Genomic DNA, 21,305 nt, shown 5'->3' with positions numbered 1-21,305 from the left:
ACAAAAACAAAAATTGGCAAGTAACAGGTGACCAGAGACCGGGAACACTCCCCGAAGTTCGGGAAGGCAATTATGATACTGGTGCCAGTCAATATGGAGAATAAAACACCCACTAGTACGCTACAGACACACTGATGCTTGTGATGTGCTGTGTTTTAATAATGCAAGCCAAGAAAAATAAAACGCATTCCATTGATGTAGCTGTTTAGCATGCATTTAGATGGCATTTTAAAGGCTTTTCAATCTGTAGAGCAGCGGCACTCCCCTCCAGACACTGATTCATTGTGTTGTGTGCCACTCGTTCATTGCTGTTCATTTCGGCTCAGCTGTCCTGATTGGGAAGGCATGACAAAGCCTTCAAACCAGGACTGTCCAGTCGGCAGAGCTGGGAAGCATAGTATCCAGGAGCAGGAGAATTAGAGCAATGACTGGAGATTTGGACACTTACTGGGCAGTACGGATGGTGTAATGGTTAGCATTACTGCCTCACAGCACTGAGTTCATGGGTTCGATTCCCACCATGACCCTAACTGTGTGGAGTTTGTATTTTCTCCCCGTACTTTCATGGGTTTCCTCCGGGTACTCCGGTTTCCTCCCACATTCCAAATATATACTGGTAGGTTAATTGGAGTGTATTATGTCGGACCGGCAGCATACCGACGCCGGAATCCCGGCGGGGAGGGGCGAGTGCAGCAAGCCCCTTGCGGGCACGCTGCGGGCTCGGTGGCGACCTGCGGTTGCCACGGGTTCTATTCCCACTCTATGGGTGTCGTGGACACCCACGAGTGGAAATAGTCCCTGTTGGTCGGCATGCCGACCATCGGGATAGTGAGGGGGGCGGGATGTCGGTGGAGACCGACGGTCACATGAATACCACCCGGTTAATTGGATCCCAACAAAATTAAACCTAGTGTGTGTGTGTGTGTGTGGTAGGGAATATAGAGTGTAAGCTCCACTGGGGCAGGGACTGATGTGAATGGACAAATATTCTCTGTACAGCGCTGCGGAATATGTGTGCGCTATATAAATAACTGGTAATAATGTAGATGTTCTATTTATTCTGATTTCCCCAAAAGGCAAACATTATCTGCAGCCCTGCTCTTACCAGGGGCCTAATTCAGACCTGATCGCTGCTGTGCGTTTTCGCACAGAAGCTGATCAGGTCTCAACTGCGCATGGGCCGGCGCCACAGTGCGCCGGCGCATGCCAGACAGCCGATGGCCATCTCAGCTCAGCGATCACCTTTGCCTGATTGAAAGGCAGAGGCGTTCGCCATTTTGGGGGCGTGGTCCAGGCAACGCAGGCGTGCTCGGACCGTGCGGGGGGCGGGCCGCGGTGGCTACGTGATGTCATACGCAGCCGCTGCGACCCGGACAGCAACAGGTAGCTCCCTGCCAGCGCGCAGGAACTGCACTGGTAGGGAGCTACTAGTCAAGTACAAAAGCATCGACGCGGTGCGATGCTTTGTACTTGTGCTGGGGGAGTAGGGCCTGACATGCCCTGTGCTGGGCATCCCCCCGCGTGTCTGTGTGACTGTCTACAATCAGGTCTCAATTAGGCCCCATGTGCACTGCAGGTGGGGCAGATATAACATGTGTAGAGAGAGTTAGATTTGGGTGTGGTGAGTTCAATCTGCAATCTAAATTGCAGTGTAAAAATAAAGCAGCCAGTATTTACCCTGCACAGAAACAATGGGGGTAATTCCAAGTTGATCGCAGCAGGAAATGTTTTATCAGTTGGGCAAAACCATGTGCACTGCAGGGGAGGCAGATTTAACATGTGCAGAGAGAGTTAGATTTGGGTGTGGTGTGTTCAAACTGCAATCTAATTTGCAGTGTAAAAATAAAGCAGCCAGTATTTACCCTGCACAGAAATAAAATAACCCACCTAAATCTAACTCTTTCTGCACGTGTTATATCTGCCCCCCCTGCAGTGCACATGGTTTTGCCCAACTGCTAAAAAATATCCTGCTGCGATCAACTTGGAATTACCTCCAATATAACCCACCCAAATTTATCTCTCTCTGCACATGTTACATCTGCCCCCCTGCAGTGCACATAGGAGTTGATCGCAGCAGCAGATTTGTTAGCAGTTGGGCAAAACCATGTGCACTGCGATAATTATGTTTTATTAAATATCCCCCTATTATATGAGCAATTAGTCATATGAGAGGTGGGGATACTAGTAACTTATACACATAAGAATATTTTATACACTTACGGGTAACAAATTATTTTGAAATCATGTCTTTGTCTTTAAAGACGCAAAACCTCCAAATATCTTAAGTAATTGCAATCAAAGTGGACTATGAAGACAAACAAGTTACACAAACTACTATCTGGATGACATTTTATTATCTCTACATTAACCTCAAAAGCAATGAAGGAAGGAAATTATACTTAATCAACAGCTGGAGTGACAAAGGTTACTCAGCCATGTGCCGTCCCTTCTGTCTGCTCAATGCACCCTTGTATACCAGAGCTGCTGCCACGCTGAGCGTGAGTCTGGCGAGCAGTTATATGACATTGACGTGATACAACAGGTCGTATAATAAAATGAAACAGTATATGTCCCGACAATTGATGTAGGCCCTCATTCCGAGTTGTTCGCTCGTTCTTTTTCATCGCATCGCAGCGATTTTCCGCAAACTGCGCATGCGCAATGTTCACACTGCGACTACGCCAAGTAAATTTGCTAAGAAGTTTGGTATTTTACTCACGGCATTACGAGGTTTTTTCTTCGTTCTGGTGATCGTTGTGTGATTGACAGGAAGTGGGTGTTTCTGGGCGGAACCTGGCCGTTTTATGGGTGTGTGTGAATAAAACGCTGCCGTTTCTGGGAAAAACGCGGGAGTGGCTGGAGAAACGGGGGAGTGTCTGGGCGAACGCTGGGTGTGTTTGTGACGTCAAACCAGGAACGAAACTGACTGAACTGATCGCAGTGGCAGAGTAAGTCTCGAGCTACTCAGAAACTGCTTAGAAATTTCTATTCGCAATTTTGAGAATCTTTCGTTCGCAATTTTGCTAAGCTAAGATTCACTCCCAGTACGCGGCGGCTTAGCGTGTGCAATGCTGCGAAAAACAGCTTGCGAGCGAACAACTCGGAATGAGGGTCGTAATGTTTATCTTTAGTCTTTCTTTCTGCACATGTTCAAACATACCTGCACAGGGAACCATACGAATCTATAAGTTGGCCATGGGGAATGGTAGTGTCATACTAAAAATTCGGACAAACCACCGAAAATGCAGCTTTCGGAGGTTTGACCGCTTTTCTCATATGCACCAAGCAGTGGAATGAAATACATTCTGGAACTTGGATCCAGCAGGCAACGCCATAGGCCTTATCGCAGACCTCCTTGATGGGTTTTCGATTTAGCACCACCCTGCGGCATGCTTGTCAGCCGACACATGTACAGAAGGACCCCTGGGTCATAAACCTGGGAGTCCTTCTATCGCAAAGGTCAGATCTTATCGAGCTGTCATTTGTGATTTTCTTCAAGCATACGGCATTAATAAAAGCCGCTTAGCTTGCGATCGGTGGCGGGATGTGCGATGCATCCCACCTCTTGTATGTTATGTCAACATTTAGAATGCTGACAGTCCGAATGACGATATGGGCGTTATGTCGATATGATGTAACACAACTGTTTAACACACTGGTTGAAACAACTGATATCACTGTGTAATAAAGCTACCCCCCTACATTTTATATCCAATTACTGAATCTGACCTCACTGCAACAGAGGCAGGCTTCTGTTAGGAAATAAGTCACTTTAAACGTTGTATGTGATGGGTTTGGGATTAGGGGCATGAGTTGCATTAATGGGCAGTAGAGCTGACATTGATGTATTGTTAAATCAGCCTGTGACGCTCATGAGTGGGAGCATAGGATGCAATTTCTCCTGTTATGTCATTGGCTGTATAACTTGGGCAAAAGATTGGTCATTACATAGACCAGAGGTTCTCAAACTCGGTCCTCAGGACCCCACACAGTGCATGTTTTGCAGGTCTCCTCACAGAATCGCAAGTGAAATAATTAGCTCCACCTGTGGATCATTTAAAATGTGTCAGTAATGAATACACCTGTGCACCTGCTGGGTTACCTGCAAAACATGCACTGTGTGGGCCCCCGAGGACCGAGTTTTAGAACCTCTGACATAGACTATCCTCCTAGTAGATTGAGATAATATATATGATAGGGTTAGTCTGTAATTAGGGTAAGGGTTATGTCTAGATAAGGGTTAGTCTGCAATTAGGGTAAGGATTACTCTAAGATTTAGGTTTCTATGCAAAATCGCAGTTGACATGCTGTCAACATTCACAATGTTGACAATTTGTCAATGTCAGCATTATGCATACTTGCCTACACTCCCGAAACTGCCGGGAGGCTCCCGAAAACGAGGTGACCGTCTCAGCCACCCACACACATACACACACACACAGTGGCGTAACTAGAAATTTTTCTCCGCCAAGCCAAAAAATCCTTCGGCGCCCCCCCCCCCCCCCCCCCCCCATACACCCCGTAATTGCCTGCGGCGCGCGCTGGCAGAAAGGGTGTGTGGCTTTGTCGAAATGGGCGTGGCTTTGCGTGGAGGGCGTGGCATTGCAGGAAAAGACTACCTTATACCCCAGTTTTGCAACCTGCACGCCCAGACGTTGGCCACCAGAGGAAAGAAAAATAATCCTGATTCATGCCCCTTACATTATTTGTCATTTTTCCTCCTTATAGTAATGCCCAGTATACATTATTCCACATACTGCAATGGCCCTTAGACATTATTCCACACACAATCAGTGATCGCGCTGAGCCAAAAAAAAAGTGGGTCCCAGGGACCCTTCACTTTTAAAATTGGGGTCCTACCAGTCTTTTTCTGGGTCCCATCGGAATGAAGGTTCTTATTAATTTTAATCTTGTTTGGACACTACAAAAGTGTTACAAGATGGGGGGGATGGGGTGACAATGCTGCTGGGCTGTGTAGCATGCAGGACACCCTGCACCAGAGCTGTAACTAGACATTTTGGTGCCCTTAGGCAGAAAGTGAATTGGTGTTAGACCACTTAGACCACAAAGAACAGGTAGTGCGCGCCGTAGGCGCGTTGCAAAATTTTAGGGGCGTGGCTTCATAGGGAAGGGGCGTGGCCACATAATAGTGTCAATTCACATTACACCACACAGTAGTGGCGCTTATACACATTGCACCAGGTAGAACCTCCTATGCACACTGATCCAGGTAGATCACGTCATACACTTTGCTCCAGGTACAGCACGTCATACACTTTGCACCAGGTACAGCACGTCATACACTTTGCACCAGGTACAGCACGTCATACACTTTGCACCAGGTAGAGCACGTTATCATACACATTGCCGCTAGGTAGAGCACGTTATCATACACAGTGCGCCAGGTAGAACACGTTATACACACTGCGCCAGGTAGAGCACGTTATCATACACATTGCGCCAGGTAGAGCATGTTATCATACACATTGCCGCTAGGTAGAGCAAGTTATCATACACATTGCCGCTAGGTAGAGAAAGTTATCATACACATTGAGTCAGGTAGAACACGTTATTATACACATTGCGCCAGGTAGAGCACGTTATTATACACAATGCGCCTGGTAGAGCACGTTATCAGCCACATTGCGCCAGGTAGAACACGTTATTATACACAATGCGCCTGGTAGAGCACGTTATAATACACATTGCACTAGGTAGAGCACGTTATCATACACAGTGCGCCAGGTAGAACACGTTATACACACTGCGCCTGGTAGAGCACGTTATCATACACAGTGCGCCAGGTAGAACACGTTATACACACTGCGCCAGGTAGAGCACGTTATCATACACATTGCGCCAGGTAGAGCATGTTATCATACACATTGCCGCTAGGTAGAGCAAGTTATCATACACATTGCATCAGGTAGAGCACGTTATCATACACATTGCATCAGGTAGAGCATGTTATCATACACATTGCCGCTAGGTAGAGCAAGTTATCATACACATTGCCGCTAGGTAGAGCAAGTTATCATACACATTGCGTCAGGTAGAACACGTTATTATACACATTGCGCCAGGTAGAGGACGTTATTATACACAATGCGCCTGGTAGAGCACGTTATCAGCCGCATTGCGCCAGGTAGAACACGTTATTATACACAATGCGCCTGGTAGAGCACATTATCATACACATTGCGCCAGGTAGAACACGTTATTATACACAATGCGCCTGGTAGAGCACGTTATAATACACATTGCACTAGGTAGAGCACGTTATCATACACATTGCGCCAGGTAGAACACGTTATCATACACATTGCGCCAGGTAGAACACATTATCATACACATTGCGCCAGGTAGAGCACGTTATCATACACATTGCGCCAGGTAGAACACGTTATTATACACAATGCGCCTGGTAGAGCACGTTATAATACACATTGCACTAGGTAGAACACGTTATTATACACAATGCGCCTGGTAGAGCACGTTATTATACACATTGCACTAGGTAGAGCACGTTATCATACACATTGCGCCTGGTAGAACACGTTATTATACACATTGCACCAGGTAGAGCACGTTATCATACACATTGCGCCAGGTAGAACACGTTATCATACACATTGCGCCAGGTAGAACACGTTATCATACACATTGCGCCAGGTAGAATACGTTATCATACACATTGCGCCAGGTAGAGCACGTTATCATACACATTGCGCCAGGTAGAACACGTTATTATACACATTGCGCCAGGTAGAACACGTTATTATACACATTGCGCCAGGTAGAACACGTTATTATACACAATGCGCCTGGTAGAGCACTGAGGCACATTGCAGTAACCACTCACTTATCACCTCCAGTTGCACGAAGGGGCCGTTTGACACAAGTGGTTCCGCCCCCAGCAGCAACTCACTGACACTCACCATTTTTTCTGACAGCACAGTGCAGTGAGTGCACTGGCACAAGTAGCCAGCCTGCGCCTGTAGTAGCCGCAGCCTGGAGGAGCTCTATGTGAAATCGCAAGCAGAGGCTGTTCTCTGGCAAGAAGGAGCTCGTCCAATCGCTTCCCCTGACGGGCTGGCCACTGCTAAATATACCGATAATCAGTTCCAACTGTGTCAAAGTAGCAGAGCCCCAGGTGCAATGGGAAAGTCAGTGTCACTGCACAGTTGTACTGATATACTGGTATATTTAGCAGTGGCCAGCCCGTCAGGGGAAGCGATCGGAGGAGCTCCTTCTTGCCAGCCTCTGCTTGTGATTTCACAGATAGCTCCTTCATGCTGCGGCGCCGGCTGGCTACTTGTGCCAGTGCACTCACTGCACTGTGCTGTCAGAAAAATGGTGTCAGTGAGGCCCTGACACTCTGAGCGGCCTCACATTGCACACACGGAGCTTGCAGCCCCCGGACATCCCGCATCTGCACCAGCTACTCCAGGTGAAGCGGGGCGATGCAGCACTGTCTACTGCTTACCTACAGCGGGAGCTGCGCAGCCCGGACGGCTCCTGCTGGAAGGTAGTTGTCGGGTCTCGGTGGGGCGTTGAGCGGGTCCCGGGTAGGGGGGTGGCGGCGGGCAGATCCGGAGCTGTACTCCCAGTCGCAGAGGAGGGTGCTGGCGGCAGAGCGGCAGTGGAGCCGGATGAGCGGGGCCAGTCTGTCAGCCCTGCAGCACAGATTCATGTGCTGGCGGGGAGCAGGATTCAAAGCGGGAGATGCTGCAGGCTGTGATTGGATGGAGACTACAGGAGGTGATTGGCCGAGGAAACAGCCAGTCACCTCCTGCATTCCGCTGACAGGCTTAACACATGCAAACACATATTCAGATGAGCGCGTCCTGTGGGACCCGCTCATCTTCTAAATGTGAGTCCCGGGCGGCTGTTTCTGGGTAAAATACGCGCCATGGCGCGTTTTTGCGATCACTGACAATAATGCACATGACACAATATGCACACACCGTAATGCCCCCTACACATTATGCCACACACCGTAATGCCCCCGACACATTATGCCACACACCGTAATGCCCCCGACACATTATGCCACACACCGTAATGCCTGTGACACATTATGACAGGAATCGCAATGCCAGTTATACATTATGCTACACACTGCAATGCCCCTGATACATTATAGCACACACAATGTCTGTGACACAGTATGACACACACCACAATGATCCTGAGACATTATACCGCATACCACAATGCCCGTGATATAGTATACAACACACCGTAATGCCTGATACATTATGACACACACCGCAATGTCCGTGATACATTATGCCACACACCGTAATGCCCATTACACATTAAGTTCTACAGTAAGGCTTCCAATTACTTTTAAATTACCTCCTCGTTGCCAGGGGTTTCATGGTCTTGGTTCCATGCACGGTGCCAGGGGTTTTCATGCTCAGGGTGTCATGCTCGTTGCCAGGGGTTTCATGCACTGGGTGTCCTGCTCGTTGCTAGGGGGTAGTGCTTGTTGCTAGGGCCGTGCTCCCAGTGCCACATATGCTCCCAGTGCCAGATATTCCCCCACAGTGCCAGGTATATGCACCCCCAGTGCCAGATATTCTCCCAGTGCCAGATATTCCCCCCCAGTGCCAGGTATATGCCCCCAGTGCCAGGTACATGCCCCCCCAGTGCCAGGTATATGCCCCCAGTGCCAGATATTCCCCCCCAGTGCCTGCTTCCCCCCCAGTGCCAGGTATATGCCCCCAGTGCCGGGTATATGCCCCCCCAGTGCCAGGTATATGCCCCCAGTGCCGGGTATATGCCCCCCCAGTGCCGGGTATATGCCCCCAGTGCCAGGTACATGCCCCCAGTGCCAGATATTCCCCCCTAGTGCCTGCTTCCCCCCCAGTGCCAGGTATATGCCTCCAGTGCCGGGTATATGCCCCCCCAGTGCCAGGTATATGCCCCCCAGTGCCGGGTATATGCCCCCAGTGCCAGGTACATGCCCCCAGTGCCGGGTATATCCTCCCCCCAGTGCCAGGTATATGCCCCCCCAGTGCCAGGTACATGCCCTCAGTGCCAGGTATATGCCCCTCCAGTGCCAGGTATATGTCCCCAGTGCCGGGTATATGCCCCAGTGCCTGCTCCTCCGGCCCCCCCCTATGTGTTGGAGGGACACGAGCGCATCGCGCGTCTCTCCTGTGTCCCTCCTGGCTCTCCCCCAGCTGTCTAATAAAGGAAGTGCCGTTCGTGAGCCAATCAGAGCTCACGAACGGCACTTGCTTCCTTAGACCGGCCGGGGGAGAGCCAGGAGGGACACAGGAGAGACGCGCGATGCGCTCGTGTCCCTCCAACACATGGGGGGGGGGGAGAGCCGGGGGAGCAGGCACCGCAGCAAGGAGGGAGAGGAGATCGCAGATTGACATGCGGACGCTCGTCCGCATGTCAATCTTTTCTAAATCAGTGGCGCCCCCGCAGCCCCTCGCCCCCAAGCCACCGCGAGGACTGCGGGGGCAGTAGTTACGCCACTGCACACACACTTACTCCCACAGCCACCCGCTAAGGGAGGAAAGGTGGACGGATTAATGATTGCTCTGAATCATGTCATCGTTGCCCCGCCCCCTGCTTTGCAATGCCGGTAATGTGGACATTGCATAGCGGGGGGTGAGGCTGCAATCGCGACTAAGTGCCCCCAGACCGTCCTCTTTTTTTAGAGCCCCGCCTCCTGATGATCTCCCCTGGCTACTCCCTCCTGGAGGGAACATCAAGAAAGTTGGAAAGTAAAACATTATGTAAGTGTCAACAATGTGAAAGTCGACATCCTGAAAATGTCGTCATTCTAAATGTCAACATTGAGGTCATTGAGGTGTAACCTGTAATTTAGCCGCACTTCTTATTTATTATTACCAGTTATTTATATAGGCCCTCATTCCGAGTTGATCGGTCGCAATGCGAATGTAGCAGAGTTACACACGCTAAGCCGCCGCCTACTGGGAGTGTATCTTAGCTTCTTAAAAGTGCGACCGAAGTAATCGCAATATTGCGATCACAAACCTCGTAGCAGTTTTGGAGTAGCTTCAGACTTACTCTTCCTGTGCGATCAGTTCAGTGCTTGTCGTTCCTGGTTGACGTCACAAACACACCCAGCGTTCGCCCAGGCACTCCCACCGTTTCTCCGGCCACTCCTGCGTTTTTTCCGGAAACGGTAGCGTTTTCAGCCACACGCCCCTGAAACGCCGTGTTTCCGCCCAGTAACACCCATTTCCTGTCAATCACATTACGATCGCCGGAGCGATGAAAAAGCCGTGAGTAAAATTACTTTCTACATAGCAAAGTTACTTGGCGCAGTCGCAGTGCGAACATTGCGCATGCGTACTAAGCAGATTTTCATTGCGATGCGATGAAAAATACCGAGCGAACAACTCGGAATGAGGGCCATAGTGCACACATATACCGTAGCACTGTACAGAGAATATTTGCCCATTCACATCAGCCCCTGCCCTAGTGGAGCTTACACTCTATGGGGGTCATTCCGAGTTGTTCGCTAGCTGAAAATGTTCACTGCGCAGCGATGATGCAAAAAAATGGCCCTTCTGCGCATGCGTATGTGGCGTTATGCACACGCGCAACGTACTTTCACAACGACCAAAGTAGTTTTACACAAGGTCTAGCGAAGCTTTTCAGTCGCACTGCTGGCCGCAGAGTGATTGACAGGAAGGGGGCGTTTCTGGGTGTCAACTGACCGTTTTCAGGGAGTGTTCAAAAAAACGCAGGCGTGCTAGGAAAAACGCAGGCGTGGCTGGGCGAACGCAGGGCGTGTTTGTGACGTCAAATCCGGAACTAAACATTCTGAAGTGATCGCAAGCTAGGAGTAGGTCTGGAGCTACTCTAATACTGCACAAATTTTTTTGTAGCCGCTCTGCGATCCTTTCGTTCACACTTCTGCTAAGCTAAGATACAATCCCAGAGGGCGGCGGCTTAGTGTTTGCACTGCTGATAAAAACAGCTAGCGAGCGATCAACTCGGAATGACCACCAATATTCCCTATCACATGTACACGCACACACATTCATGCTAGGGTTAATTTTTTTGCAGGGAGCCAATTAACCTACCAGTATATTTTTGGATTGTGGGAGGAAACCGGAGTACCCGGAGGAAACCCACGTAACTAGAATATGCTCTAACTATACCTAACTATACTGAGCTGTAACTGCCTGTTTGCTTGGAATTAGTTACATGGGAAATCCAGTATCTGGCTGCCACCTTATCTGTGACCATATAATCCAACCATTTGAACTCAACTTTGCTGCTTCTCTGCCCTTCTGTCAGTGCAGTTGAAAGACAGTAAAGAATGACATCAATAGGACTCATTCTGATTGAAACTCAAGACAGTTCTCACATCTCTAAAGGAAAAGAAAGGAACTTTGTGCATTCACTTCAATAATTGCCAAAAATAGCGACAGAAAAAATAAACATAGCTGGAGACATAAAAGATTTGCTGCGAATAATACTGATGATCTAAATGGTAATGATTTCCCTGATTAAATAATTAGAGGAAGTTCATTAGTACACATTATTCCGATTCAAAAGAAATTGGCGCTTGGCATACTACAGATCTGCCAGCATAATACCTCGATTAATTATGTTATGTGTCAATAGGAAGAGATAGTGTTACCGTCTAACGTTCTACAGCGCGGTGATCTCTTCTGAATTGATACCGGTGTAGGTAATAGCTTTTTTTTTTTTTTATGACAATATACACTTCAAACAGGTTTATGTAGGTCATGTGTAATAGATCTTTGTAGGTCATGGCATTTACGACCCTGCCAACCTGCCCGCTTCAATAAATCTATCCGCAGATTGACAAGACGTCTACTAGGAAGCAGTGATATCAATGACGGGATGGATTGTTGCAGGAGCTGATCACTGGAGGGGATTAGTTAAATGGCATTAACGGAAGTCTCAAGATCATTATGTGGCACTGGATGAGTAACAGTCTCCAGCAAGGACTTACATGCAGGAGAAGACAGACCTGGCTCAATATCAGTAACGGATAGGAAGGGCTATAGGGGGTCATTCTGAGTTGATCGCTAGCTGCATTCGTTCGCTGTGCAGTGATGAGGCCAAAAAATGGCACTTCTGCGCATGCGTATGCGGCGCAATGTTTACGCGCAACGTACTATTACAATGAACAATGTAGTTTCACACAGGGTCTAGCGAAGCTTTTCAGTCGCACTGCTGGCCGCAGAGTGATTGACATGAAGGGGGCGTTTCTGGGTGTCAACTGACCGTTTTCAGGGAGTGTTCGGAAAAATGCTGGCGTGTCAGGAAAAACGCAGGCGTGGCTGGGAGAACGCAGGGCGTGTTTGTGACGTCAAAACAAGAACTGAACAGTCTGAAGTGATCGCAAGCGTTGAGTAGGTTTTGAGCTACTCTAAAACTGCACAAAAAAACCTTGTAGCCGCTCTGCGATCCTTTCGTTCGCACTTCTGCTAAGCTAAAATACACTCCCAGTGGGAGGCGGCATAGCGTTTGCACGGCTGCTAAAAACTGCTAGCGAGCGGACAACTCGGAATGACCACCAGAAAACAGAGAAGACTCAGTGCAGGCCATAACTAGCATGAAAAAATAAGTAAATTAGAAAAGAGATTGATCAATCATCAATAGTTAAAAATTAAAGAACACTGAGATTTAACAAAAGTTACATCCGAGGACAGGGGCTCTGAAGAAGCCCATCCCTACAATGTTCAGGAAGGGTCAGAAGGCCGTCCGCACTACTGCGCGTCATCAGAGGGTGCATGTGTCAGGGGATGGTACTGGGGTGGGTTCCCTCTCCCGGAAACTTTTGCATACTGTAACCCATAGGCTCCACCTGCTAGCACCATCTGAAGATGGCATTAGCTACCAGGACCAAACATGGTGACTTTGGTATGTTAGCAGCCACCATAGAAATTTTTGGAAGCTCCTTTTGCATTCAAAAATGAACGGCAACAAATTTTATTTCTGATATCAGCGGCTGTCCCCCCATACCCTGGGGATACTCAATATTTGCGGGAAAGCCCTCGAAAATGGGTGTTTTCGGTTGTCCGGTATTTTCCAGTGCCTCAATATTACATAGTGCTGTACATTGAGGGGATTGTGATACAAATAAATGGGTGCAGTATGAGTGGCCGGTGTCCGGGATCCCGACTGTCGGCATACTGACAGCTGGGCGGGCGCTAATGAGCCTCTTGCGGGCACAGTGGCGCGCTATGCGCACCACGCTATTTATTCTCCCTCCAGGGGGGGGGGGTGGACCCCCAAGAGGGAGAATATGTGTCAGCATGCCGGCGATTGGGATCCCGGTGCCAGTATGCTAGTCCGGTGGTATACTGCAGACCACACAAATAAATAGCATATAACGAACTAAAACAGTAGGTGATGACGGCCTGTCCCACATGAGTTTATGATCTGAGGGGTATCGAGAACACTCCACTTTTTGGGGGGGAGGGGGGTATAATTTGGTCTAAATTCAAGAAACATGGTTTAATAGGGATTATGCATTGATTTTGGGGGGAGAACACATAATGGGACACACACCAAAAATGGCGACGAAAACTACTTTTTGACCATGGGTTAGGAATTGTTTGGAAGCTAATTTGAAGCCAGGAGCTTGGAACGTTCCTTCTCTCCATCTATTATCCAACTTTGCAATTAATTCTATACCCAAAAGCTCATGCTTTAATGGGCCCCACACACATACCGATCCGCCGACGAGCTGCCCGACAGCGGATACGGCCGACGGGCGACCCGGTGTCGGGGGGGAGGTGACCCGGTGTCGGGGAGGAGGACCCGGCTTCATAGCAGTACAGGCAAATATGGACCAGATCGTCCATATTGGCCTGCATGCACAAGCGACGGGGCACCAGCGATGAACGGGGCCGCGCATCTTTTCATCGCTGGTGCCTCCACACAGAACGATGTGAATGAGTTCTCGTTAATTTATGAACTAGAACGTTCATATCGTTCTGTTTTATCTGCCAGTGTGTAGGGCCCATAAGACAGATAGTATTTGAATGTCAGTTAAAGGGCTACTGACATTATATTATTGGCATAACTATGCCTTCATAGAATCCAGGAGCCTGAAAATAGTATTCAAGTTTCCTATGCAGCTGAGCACAAACTAATCGCTAGCATTTCTATAAACAAATCTATATAAATATACATAAAATGGTAACAGGAAGGCAACATGCATTATATTTTTAGTGGCCATTTCACTGAGTTGAGCAGAGAATAGTAGTGGCATACATGAATCTGCCATAAGAAGCTATTCCATTTCAATTAGAAGTGAAGTGACATCACACTCTCTGGTGCTATGAACAGACAATGTGCATTGTGCACAAATCCCACACATAGGGTATGGTTATAGTGTGCATATTCCAGTGCACCCTTATGGGGCTTCAAGGTAAAACACATAATATATGAGGTGGAGGGGGGCAATGTAGGCTGCCGTTTCCAGCATTCAAATGCAGTCACATCACTGGCATTGCCCATACATCGCTTTTGAATTGACCTCAACATGCCTGTAATATAAGTCATTAATAGAACTTCAAATAAAACTAGTCAAACTACAAGATTTAACAAGACTTGATGTAGGTGGTCACTTGTTTTCTGATCACTGTCAGTGACAACAGAAGTGTCACATTAAGCTAGATACAGAGACCATTACCGGCAGTAGATGTAACAAGAGCTGTTTGCACTATCTCACCTACTGTAAGCTATAGCCTTCCCTAACAATTGCAACTAATTATTTTTAGATCCAGATATAGACTGTGAAATATAATTTGTTTTGTCTGAATTTTTTTATTAGACATTTTTTAAATGCAGATTTTAGTCCTTTTTTTAATACTAGACAGTGTTTGGTTTGAGACAATACTTTTATAACCACCAGCAAACAGATAACACAATGGACACTTCAGAGGTGTGTGGAAAGATTTTCGCAGGAGAAAATTACATCTGACGGACTAAACTACAGTGTTACCTTTCTGCATTGTATCTTATGAAGACCTATGTTTGCATTGAATATATTGAAAAAAAAATATATAGTTTTGCGAGGATGTTTTCCTATGAAATTGCGCCATCTCGTGGTGAGCTCAGCAAACTACAAGCCCACAAATATCACCAGTCCCCTTTGTGCCTGGTCTTCAGCATGAAATTAACAGACAGCCAGTCTGGATCAGAGCAAATAAGATAATAGAGGGAAATCAAGGTCTCCTTTCCTCACACTACAACACCTGGCACAGGGGTGCCATCCAAAGCTCTGCCATGCCACTGATGACTGCTGTTCAGCATCCATATGTGCTGCATTCAGATATTATAAATCTTATTTTCCAGTTGGATTCACTGTTGACACATCTGTTGGCGGTGGAGTTTAAGGATCTATTCTAGTGCTAATAGGAGCCCCAGGGAGCAGCATGAGTCTATCCTGAGCCACAGGTTGTGTCACTGCTCATCTGTGTGACAGATAACAAGAGACAGAACATCTTTCCTTTGGTCAGGAAATTGTGATAGCCTTAAACCATATGAGTGAGATACTATGTGCTTGTGTGTGCCAAAGGTGTTCTCTAGCCTATGGAGCCTGTGTGACTACATTCACTTTGTTAGTAAATAGAGAAGTTACAATATTTTACATTACCTAGAATCAGTGTTTACAGAATGCCAAATACTGATAGGAACCTGCATTTGAGATAGATAGATAGATAGATAGATAGATAGATAGATAGATAGATAGATAGATAGATAGATAGATAGATAGATAGATAGATAGATAGATAGATGGATGTGTTGGTATATATATATCGTGTGATTCTGACGATTGTACACACTGGTCTGGAAAAAGGTCCGGCTTGGGACCGAAACGTCGACCAACCATGATTAAGCTGCTGATGTGAGATTTGATAAACAACTTTTTGCATTTTTAATACAAGTCTGGTGAGTGCCTTCTTTATTAAATTGAATATATATATATATATATATATATATACACACACACACACACACACACACATATATATATATATATATATACACACACACATATATGTATATATACACATAAATATATATATATATATATATATGTATATATATAGACACACAATAGCGTGATATATCTAGAAGATAGATAGATAGATAGATAGATAGATAGATAGATAGATAGATAGATAGATAGATAGATAGATAGATAGATAGATAGATGGAATATGTGATTGCATATAAATATACACACACATTAATGCGATATATCTAGATGATAGATTAGATAGATAGATAGATAGATAGATAGATAGATAGATAGATAGATAGATAGATAGATAGATAGATAGATAGATAGATAGATAGATACTGTAGATGGAATATGTGATTGCATATAAATATACACACACATTAATGTGTTATATCTAGATGATAGATTAGATAGATAGATAGATAGATAGATAGATAGATAGATAGATAGATAGATAGATAGATAGATAGATAGATAGATAGATAGATAGACACTGTACTGTATGTCCACAGCTACACACATAGGTAATATGAGTATGCCCCTGTAACCTTGGAGCACAATAGATAGATAGATAGATAGATAGATAGATAGATAGATAGATAGATAGATAGATAGATAGATAGATAGATAGATAGATAGATAGATAGATAGATAGATAGACACTGTATGTCCACAGCTACACACATAGGTAATATGAGTATGCCCCTGTAACCTTGGAGCACAATAGCATTGCAGTGCTTTATATTCCCTAATACATATTGCAATGCATTGATTCACCCCAGCAGCCTCACACTGGTGCTTTGTTAATCTGGAGAGTGTGTGTAATAAGAGAGACATATCTCTCCCAGTGATGATGGTGCTGCGCTCTCTCCCCCAGCCAGGCAGATAATACACTATTGTTGGAGCAGGGAAGGGGGGGTGCAGGATTTATAGGCACACTGATCAGTGATTCACAGCTCTCAGACACTGATTTCATGTGTCACACGTAAAGCAAATGACAACACAGCCATCGGGAAAGATCCATTCGGTCCATCCTGAAGGACGCCCTTGGAGTTAGGACAGAATAATTGTAAGACATAAATTACATACACACAGGATGGAGCTGGGGACGCGTTGTGGATGTTCTTCCATAAAGCTAAATGCCCTTGGAAGTGCATGAGGAATACATGAGCAGGATACTGAATGCTCTTTGCCTCCTCTGGGTTTTTTTTTTCTTTCTGGATAGTTAATACTTTGATTTTACTGCTTGTAATAAAAAAACAATTTCAGCACCCAGTGGCCGGAGCCGCTTAATTAAATCATTATTTCTTACAGTTACATTATCTGGGGGGGTCTGGCAGTAGTGGGTGTTTCAGGTACCCCTTGTGTGATATAAGTCATCAGCAGTTAGGTACTGGAGGGGGTTAATGGGGTGGGGGGGGGGTTCTTGCTGATGATGTCAGGTCTGCCATTCACCCTTTGCACACAGGTGCTGTGCACAAAAGGAGGCGCATCCAAGGTGCACCTGTCTAAACTCATATACTGTAGATAGATAGATAGATAGATAGATAGATAGATAGATAGATAGATAGATAGATAGATAGATAGTAAGTAGGTAGCTCCTACCTCCATGACTGTTTATTATCCAGTTTTGTTTTATCTTTGTGCAATTGTAAAGCTCATCTGAATTTGCTGCACTATATAAGAAACTGTTATCAAAACATGCAATAAATTAATAGATATGAGAGAGAGAGAGAGATGAGGAGATAAGCATAGTGAATGGCAACAGTTGTTGATTGTAACAGCCTCACACACTACAGAAGAGCCCTTTCCCCAATTTAACCCATGACTTACCTCGTTGACTGCATTGTTGGCGGCTGGGGCGTTCTGTCCACCTTTCCCCGGGGCCGTTTTCTCCGGGACCTTCTCGTTGTTCTGCGTGGTGGAGTTGTAGGGCTTAAGGAACATAAAGTCGCTCTTGGCAGACTCAGGGGTCAGGCAGACCTTGTAGCAATAGTTTTGGGGGCCACTCCCGGAGGACTCCACGCAGTTGGTCTGCACTTTGTTCCCAGAGGAGATCTGCAGGTTGATGTTGGAGTTCTTGAAGACGTCTCCAGAGGACCCCGAGCCCAGGCAGCAGCAGCAACAGGTGGGGAGGGCGCACTTGTAGTCCTGAAGGGACAGCCTGTCCTTGTGGCACTTGATGACCGTGAGGACAATGATGGCCACCAGGAAGGTGAAGGACACCGAGCCCAGGGACACTATCAGGTAGAGGGTGAGGGAGGAGGCGGAAGGCTCCGGGTTGAGGGGCAGGTCGTTGAACTCTGATGGGGTGGCCGGGACGCTGTCCACCACCGTCAGGACTATGGAGACCGAGGTGGAGAGAGCAGGGAGACCGTTGTCCCGCACTTGGATGAGGAGCCGGTGCTTGGTGGCATCTCTGTCTGTCAGGGCACGGATAGTCCTCAGCTCCCCGGTGTACAGGGCGATGCTGAAGAGGGTGGCATCGGTGGCCTGGAGGATCTGGTAGGAGAGGCGAGCGTTCTGGCCAGAGTCAGCATCCATGGCTGAGACCTTGCCCACCAGGTAGCCTGGCTCTGCAGACCTGGGCAGAACCTCTGTGGCCACCGTGCCATTCTTGGGCAGGGGGGACACAATGACTGGCACGTTGTCGTTCTGGTCCAGGATGAAGACGTTGACGGTGACATTGCTGCTGAGTGGGGGGAAGCCGGCGTCCTGTGCCTGCGCCCGGATCTGGAAGCTGCGCAACTGCTCATAGTCAAAGGAGCGCAAAGCGTAAATGCTCCCGCTGTCCGAGTTGATGGAGACGTAGGTGGCCACCGGCATCCCCTGGATCTGGCCCTCCAGGATAGAGTAGGACAAGTAGGAATTCTGGTTGGAGTCCGGGTCCAGGGCAGTCACCGAGCAGATGGAGGCCCCTGGGGGGTTATTCTCCAGGACATAGACCGTGTAGGTGGGCTGCAGGAAAGTCGGGATATTGTCGTTAATGTCGGTCACCTGGACAGAGATGACCTTCTTGGTCATCAGCGGTGGGGAGCCGAAGTCCCTGGCGCTGAGGGTGAGGTTGTACTCGGGCACCGTCTCCCTGTCCAGCGCCTGGGTGGTCACCAGGGTGTAGTAGTTCTTGTAGGACGAGTGCAGCTGGAAGGGGACATCGCCGGGGATATCGCAGCTGACGTCCCCGTTATCGCCAGAGTCGCGGTCCATCACGCTGATTACGGCGATGACCGTTCCAGGGGCCGCGTCCTCCATAACCGGGGTGGCCACCGAGGTCAGCAGCACCTCGGGGGCGTTGTCGTTTGCGTCCAGCAGGCTGAGGAGCACGCGGCAGTGCACCGCCACCGCGGAGGGGCCGCGGTCCTTGGCCTGGATGTACAGCTCGTAGAGATTGGACTTCTCATAGTCCAGGACGCCCTTCACCCTGACGTTGCCGGTGCGGGGCTCCACCAGGAACAGGTCCCTGACTCTCTGCGGGGCGTGCCCGCTAAAGGAGTACTCAATCTCCCCGTTGGTGCCCTCATCCAGGTCGGTGGCGTTGAGTTTGATGACCAGGGTACCCCTGGGGGCGTTCTCCAGCAGGCTCACCCGGTAGAAAGTCTGGTCGAAGGTGGGCACGTTGTCATTGGCATCCAGGACGCTGATGATGATCAGAGCTGTGCCAGAGCGCTCAGGGATGCCCCCATCCATGGCAGTCAGCAGCACCCTGTGGCTCTTCTGCTGCTCCCGGTCCAGGGGCCTCTCCAGCACCAGCTCCGCAAACTTGCTCCCGTCGCTCCTGCTCTGCACCTCCAGCGAGAAGAACCCGTTGGGACTGAGCTTGTAGGTGCGCAGGGAGTTGGTGCCCACGTCTGGGTCCTGGGCGCTCTCCAGGGGGAAGCGGGCACCGGGGGCGGCAGACTCGGTCACCTCCAGCACGTAGTCGTGCCAGGGGAAGCTGGGCGCGTTGTCGTTGATGTCCAGGATCTCCACTTCCACCCGGTAGAGCTCCAGCGGGTTCTCCATCACCACCTGCAGGTGCAAGGAGCAGACCGGCAAGTACTCGCAAACTTCTTCGCGGTCGATCTTCTCGTTGACAAACAGGATCCCGTTCTCCAGGTTGACCTCCAGGTACTGCTTGTTGCTACCAGAGGCGATCCTGAAGCGCCGGGGGGACAGCTTGGAGATGTCCAAGCCCAGGTCCTCAGCGATGTTGCCCACAAATGCCCCGTGGTCCAGCTCCTCCGGGACGCTGTAGCGAATCTGGCTGGAAGCGGGGACCAGGCAACAAGTTAGGAGAGCCAGGAGGACTTGGCCAGACCATGGTCTCCTTCTGATGCTCCACCACAGGACCTGACCAGGGCATGGTCCTCTTCTCATGCACCACAGCAGCACCTGGCCAGTCCATGGTCTTCTTCTCATGCTCCACAGCAGCACCTGGCAAGACCATGGTCTTCTCATGCTCCACCACATCTCTAACTGGCTGCTGATGCTGATCACTGAGCAACCGGTCAGACCTAATGAAACTCAACAAATCCTCAGGCACAATATAAAAAAAAAGAAGAAGAATTATTCCTCCTTCCTTCTCCCCTCTCACTGGGGAACCTAGCTCCAGCCAAGATCTCTTAATCCAATCTGGTAGCAGAAAATCGGAAGCTCTTTTGCTAAATGTGAGGATCGTGCTACACGGACTTGTGTTTCTTCAATATACTTTCAGCAATCCCCCTCTCTCCCCAGTCACCCCCCTCCCCAACTATTTTTTCATTTTAGAAGGTGGCTGAGGGGAGGGAGGGATCCAAATTCACATCAGAGCTCCAGCATTGGTGGACAGAGACATGTAAGTGAACTATTATTACAGCTGTTGTCATTAACCCCTTCTACATATTGGGGAGGGGGTCGTTGCTTAACGCTAATGGCAATGGGTGATGCGTTAACTGTAGCGCTGCCAGGGTGCACGGGAGCCCGGTAAGGGCGCATGGAGGGGGGGATTCCTGTCCCCCCGCTCTGTTCGGCAGGTGAGGAGTTAACGTGATTCCTGAAATCTGAGACAGATGTGGCGATGTATCCTGTAGCTTTTATTGTGGTGGCGATGATGCTGGAGGATGAGCATAACGTCTATATGTATATATAAAATTGTGGAAGGGTGCATATAAAGCTGTCATGTCAATGTATAAATATCCCCCAGTAATAGCCCCTTCTCCTGCCTGGCTACTGACTGTGCTCAGTACCAGCTCATAGCTCAGGCGCTGCAAGTGTCTGCGGGGATGAGACTGGAATTAGCAGTCACCTCTGGTTCAGTATAGATGTGGCAGAGACA

At 48.3% G+C, this 21,305-nt stretch overlaps 1 protein-coding gene across 4 annotated transcripts in view; it reads right to left on the bottom strand.

The window, feature by feature from the left end:
- LOC134933535 (protocadherin-10-like) overlaps positions 1-20,764 on the bottom strand; it is a 127,678-nt gene extending 106,914 nt beyond the window's left edge. For 2 of the 4 annotated variants that reach the window (XM_063928792.1, XM_063928793.1), the window contains exon 1: positions 17,846-20,759. In XM_063928792.1, the coding sequence (XP_063784862.1) occupies positions 17,846-20,461 (2,616 nt within the window). In that variant the 5' untranslated portion in view covers positions 20,462-20,759. Of the gene's footprint in view, positions 1-17,845 lie in introns of all 4 variants that reach the window. The other 2 variants (XM_063928795.1, XM_063928794.1) reach the window with 2 other exon arrangements.
- Between the last annotated feature and the right edge of the window lie 541 nt (positions 20,765-21,305).

The sequence above is a fragment of the Pseudophryne corroboree genome, chromosome 6 (assembly GCF_028390025.1).
Source record: "Pseudophryne corroboree isolate aPseCor3 chromosome 6, aPseCor3.hap2, whole genome shotgun sequence".
NCBI lineage: Eukaryota > Metazoa > Chordata > Amphibia > Anura > Myobatrachidae > Pseudophryne > Pseudophryne corroboree.
Note: the sequence above shows the minus strand (reverse complement) of the source record. Positions and strands in the feature narration are given on the sequence as shown.